General features: G+C 50.7%; 1 protein-coding gene across 3 annotated transcripts in view; it reads left to right on the top strand.

Annotated features, from left to right (window-relative positions):
- Positions 1 to 6,759: 6,759 nt before the first annotated feature.
- CACNA1E (calcium voltage-gated channel subunit alpha1 E) overlaps positions 6,760 to 8,548 on the top strand; it is a 359,405-nt gene continuing 357,616 nt past the window's right edge. For all 3 annotated transcript variants that reach the window (XM_064276555.1, XM_064276554.1, XM_064276553.1), the window contains exon 1: positions 6,760 to 7,025. In XM_064276555.1, the coding sequence (XP_064132625.1) occupies positions 6,760 to 7,025 (266 nt within the window). The remainder of the gene's footprint in view (positions 7,026 to 8,548) is intronic.

Raw genomic sequence — 8,548 nt, 5'->3', positions numbered from 1 at the left:
ATAGGATGGGCAGCCTGAGCTTTAGATCCTGGGGGGTTGTGTAGGGACACTGTAGAGCAAAGTTGTACAGGGAAACCGTACATGAAGTCGTATAGCAAGCAAGATTGCCCATGTTAAGAATGATTTTGTGGTTACAAAGAAGCTGCTGAGTTATAAAGGGATGAACACACGAAGTCCTACCTATTCTCCAGAGCTCAGCTCCAATGCTATTTCTTTTAAAGGGTCCTCACTGACTCTTCCCTTCTCCTGGCTCTCTCCAGCTGGAGGGGATGCCTCTCCTCTCTGTTCTCCCAGAGCACTGCTCTCATGGTGCCCTCCACATTTTGGCCTTGTATTAGAACCCGTCTTGGGTATGCTTTTCCATTCTCTTTTACCTGTAACCTCTTAGAGGCTGTGACTGTGTCTCATTTATCTTTGAGCGCCAGAATCCCTGAGAACAGTGCCTGGCACACTGAAATGGCTTAAAGAATATTTGTTAAATGCTTTTATGAACTCATGAATAAATAAACACGTCTCTTTCAGGTATCCCAGCCTTTGGGCTCCTCAGATATTGGTCTCTAAAATGTTTCGTTCCGTTCTTCTTTTGGACTAAGTCTCAGGCAACTGTTTCTCCCTGATCCTCCCTTCACCCACTACACATCAAAGCCATCCTGGCCTCCTAAAGCCTGCTTTCAGAAACAGAAAGCCATCAGCTGCAGTATTTGCTGTGTATTCCCATGGTCATAAATAAATTTTTTTTTAAATGGTCATAGCTACCATAAAAACCAGTTTCTATCAAGTCAGTTCGAGCTCATGACCCCATGTGTGCCAGAGTAGAACTGTGCTCCATAGGGTTTCCAATGCCTGATTTTTTTCAGAAGTAGATTGCCAGGCCTTTCTTCCGAGGTGCCACTGGGTGGACTAGAACTTCCAACCTCTTGGTTAGCAGCAGAGCACATTAACTGTTTGTGCCATCCAGGAACTTCCTGGTGGAAATGTCTTTTATAAACACTTAAATAGCACTTACTATGTGCTAGTATTGTTCTAAGAGTTTCATACATATTAACTAAATCCTCACAACAGCTTTATGGGGTAGGATGATAAACATTCTTGGAAATTTAACCCTTTGGCAGGGATCATGCCTTACCTCTCTAAGGCCCTTGGAATCATGCCTATGACCTGAAACTTCAGCAAGGAGAACATTATTTTGACATCCATTCTGTTGGTAGCGGCCACACACTGTAAAGAATCCTGGTCTCGTTATCAGGACATTTGGCTCTGCTGTTTCCTACCTCCGTGCACTTTGACAAGCCTCCGACCCCTTGGAGCCTCAGATAATACAATGTGCCTTCTAGTCCTGCAGCAAAGACGTGGTAACATTGCCACACTTGGCACCTAGGAAATGTCGAGTTGTTCTAAAGGAATGGCTTTAAAAAACATTCTTTAGCAAAATTTGCGAGTCTATAGTTAGCGGATAGGGTGTTGGAGCTGTGGGGTTTGTCAGGCCTAGGTTTGAGAAATGCTGGTCCTTGGTTTGGATGTTCGAGAGGATGTGAAGTTATGTGTTCACCCTAAGTAAGGGCTGCCAGGTATTGTGCAAGCCACCAGATTCCCGAGATGTCTGCATTACCAGGGCTCCTCTGCTCTGCTCTGCATTTGCACATGGTCTCCTGCCAACTTTTTTCTTAAGAACCCACTCCCAAATCCTCTCTGCATTATGTTCCTTAGAGCACTGCTTTGCATAAGAGTCTATTTCTTGGAAAAGCTCAACAGGGGAAAAATAGAACAAAAGGGGCTCTGATAGCTTAAGCATAAACTGAGTCTAACTAGCAGGGAAGAGGGAGATGAGGGAGCAGGGCTGGTGGGAGGGGTACATGCCTTTTGGATGAGGCACGAAAATGCCGACTCCCCAGCGACGGACTAAAATCTCAAATGGAGATGGCCCACAGCCTGACAGATCTGGGAAGCGCTCTCTGAATAAGGGAGTAGGCTAAGTGGTTCTCCAACCTTGCCACTTACATCTCTGTCTCAGTACAAACTCTCACGGCCTGCCTGGTTGGGAGAGAGTATGGCCACCTTGTTTCCTTCCTTTTCCACAGGAGCATCCTCTCGACTCCTGCTTGCATCTTGGATGGTTGAGGGGCTACAGAGTGAAGGCTTTGAAATGTGACTGTGTGGGATTAGCAGTCTAGGAAAGTGTTTTATTTGCTTCCTCAGCTCCTTCTGAGCTCCCATTTCAGGAGCTTGCAAGCTTATGCTTGCGGAAAATCATGTGGAGCATTTGGCTGCCCCGTCTTAACTTCTGTGCCTGTGTGTGGGGCTGCACTGTCCAGGGACCGTGAGATGGACTGGTCGCATTGTGGTGACATTTGGGGCTTGGACCTCAACAAAGTCCCATGGGGGCATAAAAGAGTGGTGACAAAGGGTCAGCTCTTTCTGAGCAGCTAGGCTCTCAAGCACGGTGCAGCAGGGAGCCAGGCTGACAAGTTACCTGTGCTCACTGTGATGTAACAAGTGACCAGTAGATGGTGCTCTGACAACAGGAAAATACAGCTATTGCAGTGCTCAGTACTGATTTTCCACAAGTCCATTGGCGGGTTTTTAAGAGAGCCGTGCAACTAGGAATATTGGAATGAGAACGTTCACTAAATTCCCTGTATGAACAGCATTATGGCAGTGCACTGATCTTGGGCCTTTTCTAAGGACTCTCCTGGATCTCAAAGGCAGTAGATACGTTCCCTGTTAAGCACCTTTCCAGCATGGTTCCTGGACCATTTGGCCAGTGATGAAATTCAATTTGAGTATGGCGGGCGTAGCATTTCCATAGGCTTACAGTGAATGTATAGTTTCTTCTTTTGGCCATGAACAATTTGGAATGACACTATTACTGCCCTGAAGGGTGGTGTGGGTATTAGGAAGAGCCGTAAGCTGGAAAGTAGAAGATCTGCTAGAAGCCCAAGCTCTCTGCCTCTTATCAGATGAGAGCAAACTACATTTCTGAAACTGTTGCTTTGTCTGCCAATCAAGATCATATTACATGAGTCACCAGGCTGACCCCAGCGGCTTGGAGTGAGGATCAGCTATGGAGTCTGTATAAACTGAAAACTTATGAAAAATTTAAACATACATAAAATATTTGACCATGAAACTTGTAGCACTGTTGGGGGCCAGGAGAATGATGGAGTTGGAGAGCTTGAAGCCAATACAGAAATTTGTAGATCTCAAAAGTCTCAAAGCAAGGGGCGGAGTATGAGAGTGTACCTTCTTTCTAGCATTTCTGCCCTTAGGCCAAATCTGTTAGCAAAGCCGTGTAACATCACCACCACGTTTGCCTCTGCCCTTTGGGCTGTACCTTCCCAGAATTCCCAGCATCTAACTCCTCTATATAGGTGCTCACATTCCTCAGTGTAGTCTACGTTATCCCCAACTTCTGTGTTTGTGATCCCTGTCTCCTCAGAAGGCAGGAAGGCAGGCTCCAACTCCAGCGAGTCCTCACATTTCCTTATGTAATACTCTGCCTTAGGGAATCTAGTTCTCCAAAGAACTACATAAAAACACAGGGCATTGCAAAGAGAGGACAGGGAATTAGTACTGGACCTCTGCTGAGGGTGTGACATTGACAGAACACAAGTTGGGTCTCTGATCTTCCAAGAACTACTTCTGGGGCTTAAAAGGCTAGTGAGCCCTACCTAGCCTGGGTGTTAACAAAAAGGCACTAGACACAAGGCTGCTGATGACTGGCCACTCTCCAGCCTGCTAAGGAAATCACAAAGGAAAGGGGTGAAGCGGGAGAAGCAACGTTCATGAAGCATTCTAGCCAGTAAGGTTATAGAGTCTAGTTTCATCTAACAAGAGGATACCTTATTTTTGTCATCTACTTTGTTCATTTTTGTATCCTCAGTGCCTAAAACAGTGCCTGGCACATGGAAGGTGCTCAAACATGTTTGTTAAATGATTTGAATGGATTTCGGTCCTGCCTGTAAGCACGCACATGGACTTAATAATTTCTCAAAGTCCTTTCTGATCCTGTATAGTTTACAGGGTCACATGTGACTGGTTCCAAGTGAAGAGCTGGCTGATGGACGCTTCAGGGTACACAGCACCGCGTTCCCTTTCACTTCTGACTAGGTATTCAGACAGAAGAGGATCCTCCCACTAAGGTAGACAAAAGGATGGAGTAAGGCCTTAATGTGAAATCAAAAGAACCAATTAGAGCTAACTCACCTCATTCCTTGAATAGTTAACTTTGCCTGAAGTGGGCTCCACTGAGTCAAAAGGTCAACAACAAGCCATCCTCAAGGGCAGCCCTGCTTTCTGGGGATAGGCATGCTGAGACCAATCCTTTGGATTTCCAGTACCCAGAGAATTTTTCTTTACACACACACTCAAATACATTCTCACACAATAGACACGTGTCAGTGCTCACATGGACTTGCCCACACACACGCCTCTCACTCAGGCATCACCTCACTTCTCACCAATTAATTTCACAGACACTGCTTTTCACACACACGAGGCCAAAATCAGCCATGATTTCCATCTCCGGGCTTTGGTCAGACTCTTGTTTCCTTCTTGACCCCTTCCCTTCCCTTCTTTCCTTCCATTGCTCACATAGGGAGGATTTGGACAGAATCTGATGCCAAGGCAAGAAAAGGCAAAGGAAGCTGTGCCCCGGCTTGTGTGGACATGGATGGGGACGGCTAGGTCCGGTCTTCAGTTTAAACCGCTAAGTCACCTGTGGGGAAGGGCCTGGTTGCTAAACACAGGGGTTCTTTTTCTGGGGCTTGAAGTCCACCTTCTCCACCTCTGCAGCTTAGATAGCAAATCTGCTTTTGTCCCCATTGTTTTTTTTTAATGGGGTAGGTTTGAGGAAGTCCAGACAGAGGTGGGAAGATCCCTCCGACTGTTAAAATTTTGAGGAGGGTGGTTTTAGCCCAGAACTCACCATGTAGGCCCCCAATACCTGGATCACCCTTCCGGGCAAGCAGCGTAGGGCTCTGCTAGAGCCGAATTGCAAGAGGCTGACCCAGATGGCCCCAGTCTGCAGAGGGAGGGCAGAAGCTCCCGCCAAGAGCTGGCACCAGCAGCAGAATGCGGAGCCCCCAGAGGTTCTAGCCTTTCCCCACGGGTCTCAGGCTGCTACATGGGGAGAGGAGAGGGTGGTGCCTTCTCTGCGGAAATCCCTTGGCTACGATTGTGGAGCTTGGGAGGTGCGCAGAAGCGGCGGCAGGGCCCTTGTGCACGGAGCGCGGAGCGCAGAGGCCTCAACTCCTCAGTGGGGCCCGGCACTGAGGCGGGCACCGCACCCGGCACAGCACAAGCGTGTCCTTTCCGCGGGGACGGGAGGCACGCGTCCGTGCGCGCGTGCGTGTGCGCCCCCGGCCTGGCCCCGGCTCTCTTGCGGGGACTCCGCCACGCCGCTAGCTGCGCCTGCCTCTCTATTCTCGGCGTTACTTGTGGAAAGGAGACTCTTCGCTGCATTTTGCAGAGTTGGCCCACTACCCCTTGGCTAAATAAATAAATAAGCCAAACCAGTATGAAATCCCAGCAAGCGCCAGCCGTGGTTGGCTAGGGGTCCTTCCGGCTCCGTCCCCACCCCCTCCCGCCGCTTGCCTGCCTTTCCTCCGCCCCTCCTGTAGCTTCGGTGCGCGCCACGCTGTGCCTCTGCGCTCCGCTCGCTTGCCCTCCTTCTTTCCCATCTCCCCTTTCCTGTCTTCTCTGCCCCGGTACAGGGGGGCTGCTAGAGTAGAAGAGGAACACCTGGTCGTTAATGAGGAAGTTCACTCCTTGGCCAACTCCCGCGTAAAGCTACCGCTAAGCCCGGCGTCAACCTGTTCCTCCCTCGCCCAAGCGCTCGCCCGCCCGCCCGCTCGCTTGCTCGCTCCCGCTCCCGCCCTCGCCTGGCGCAGCCGCGGATCGCTGTTGCATGCTGATCCGGGAGGCGGCGGTGACGGCGGCGGCGAGCGCTCCGGGCGGATGCTGGCACTAGGGCTTCGCTGCATTCTGGATGCTGCTTAACCTCTATCCCAAGCGGAGGAGCTTTTAAGTCGTTTGCCCCTCTCCTGTTGGATCGACTTCTTATTTTGATGTTTCGGGCTTTGCGGTTTACGCAGGAATCTCAATACCGCTGTCCCCCCTCCCTGTCCCTCTCCAACCTTTGGATGCGTCTCTTCTGGCGGATTTAAAGACCCAAGTCTTGGCTGTGGGATTTCTTAGATAGGCTTTCAGGGACTGGGTTTATAAAGCATGTTACTGTAAACCCTGCCTCATTTTTTTTTTTATGTTCTTTTGTTTTATTTTTTTCCCCTCCCTCTCCACCTCCTTCCCCCAACCAATAAATCACCAAACTGTTACCTAGCGGGCCGGTGCCTGCCTCTCCTCCTGAACTAGGCGGTGCGTTTGCCAGAAGAGGAGCTATGTTTGAAGAGCAGTCTACTCCACCCCTCTCTTCTCCAGTCCCTGAACGCCACTACACACTGGCATTTTGAAAAAAAAAAAAAATTTGCTTCCAGAAACTCAGCACCCCCAGCCCTCCCCCCATTTTTTTCCCTTCCTGAGGAATGGAGCTTCGCAGAGGTTGTATTTAGATTCAACAGTTAACAGCGGAGGGGCTGCTGCAGCCGCCTCTTCGAAGAGCTCGCCGGGGCTCCCCGTGAGGCGGTGGTCCCCGTGCCCGTCTGGATGCGGCTCTGAGTCTCCGTGTGTCTTTCTGCTTGTTGCTGTGTGCAGGCGTTCGGCCACGATCACCTTTGTGTGTCTTCTGTCTGTTTGAACTTCAGGATGGCTCGCTTCGGGGAGGCAGTGGTCGGCAGGCCAGGGTCGGGCGATGGAGACTCGGACCAGAGCAGGAACCGGCAAGGAACCCCAGTGCCGGCCTCGGGGCCGGCGGCCGCCTACAAGCAGTCGAAAGCGCAGAGGGCGCGGACTATGGCTTTGTACAACCCCATTCCTGTCCGGCAGAACTGTTTCACCGTCAACAGATCCTTGTTCATCTTCGGAGAAGATAACATTGTCAGGAAATACGCCAAGAAGCTCATCGATTGGCCATATCCTTTCTTGCCCACCATAACTCCCCTCTCCCTCTTTGCATTTCTAGGGGTGAAGGGGGAACCTAGCATGAAATTTATCCCCCGCCCCCTTCCTGGTGCCAGTGTGCCCGTTTTCTGAAGTGTTCTCTTTACTTCTGTGTATCTAAGGGGTGAGCTTGGTGCAGTAGAGACCGGTTTGGGTACTAGTGTTTTTCAAGGTAAGACTTTTGTTTTTTGTATGTGGAAATCTCTAGTTCCCCTTGGTGCTTGGTGTTAGTGTGTCTGCTCCCTTTCTGGGCTGGTCTTTGTCTGATTTCCAGGCCCCTAGGCCCCTTTACAAGCTGCATTCTACATAGATTGGGTTGTCCCTAATCTCAGGGCTTTCTTTGATACATAATCAGCCCCCCGCCTTCCTCCCTTCAAGCCACCCCCTCCATCCTCATCCCCACAAGCTGAGGAGACACCTGCATTGCCTGCCTGTGGGGAAGTCAGGGCTCCATGAGGCGACTGATCAGTTCCGAAGCTCCAAGAGCTCTGGGTCAAAACCCTGTATACAGACAGACAAATGAATAAATAAAACAGGCTTTTTGCTGGGGACCCAGCTAACTCTGGGGACTAAGTTTAAGTTCCCCTGAGAGTGGAGTGAGTGAGTGTCTGTCAGGGCAGGTGAACTCTAGTGCCATAGCCCCAAACAGCTCGAAGTTGGAGTTTTCAGCCAAGGAAGAGCAGCTCATCAGGGCCCTTCCTGTCTTTGGTCCTGGGCTGGATACTCCCACCCCTTAATGCTTGACCCAGCTGAGTGTTCTCCCAGCACTGAGGACCCAGGACCCAGGTGGATCTGCTGGCCTGAATTCATCAGCTGAGAGCCAGAGGCCTGCAAACAATCTGTCTTGCCCTAGCTCCAAAGGAAATGCTCTCACAAAGCGCGAGTGGGGGTGTCTGAGATGGTGGTGGTGTCAGGGTGAACGGGAATGGGAGAAGCTTTGCAGGTTTAATCAAGTGCACCAAATGCAGTCTGCTGATTAGGCATCTGACTGCCTTGTTCTTCACTAAGGATTTGGACACTTGGCAAGGCCTGTAGGAAGTGGGGTGGGGGGGTGGGGAGGAGGATTAGTAGGAGGCAAGCCAGTGGTGTGGTGTTAAATATGGGGGTAGGTTTGGAGACATGGACTTTGATGCTCATGGAAGGAGATTTCTTGAGGAGGATGCACCTGCAAAGGAGGCCCCTCCCCTTCTCCCCTCTCCTCCCTCCTCCATGCCCCCACCCTCCAGGTGTACAGCAGTGAGACAGCTGGAGCTGCGTTGGGCCTCTAGTATCAGCCAGGCACATGGCTCGGCTCGTTTTCCCCAGAGCCTGGGCATCTCTCTACCCCCTCCACCCCCACCTTCCCCTCCTTCCTCCCTAGTTCCCTGCTTCATCAGCACCGTGATTGGCTGTCGCATGGTGCTTCTAGGCAGTACCTCTCATTAGAGAAGAAGGGGCATCTCTAAGCAGATATTCTTCCTGCTGCTGTGCACATCCTCCCACAACCACCCCTGGC

The sequence above is a fragment of the Loxodonta africana genome, chromosome 25 (genome assembly GCF_030014295.1).
Source record: "Loxodonta africana isolate mLoxAfr1 chromosome 25, mLoxAfr1.hap2, whole genome shotgun sequence".
In the NCBI taxonomy this organism is placed as follows: Eukaryota; Metazoa; Chordata; class Mammalia; order Proboscidea; family Elephantidae; genus Loxodonta; species Loxodonta africana.
Note: the sequence above shows the minus strand (reverse complement) of the source record. Positions and strands in the feature narration are given on the sequence as shown.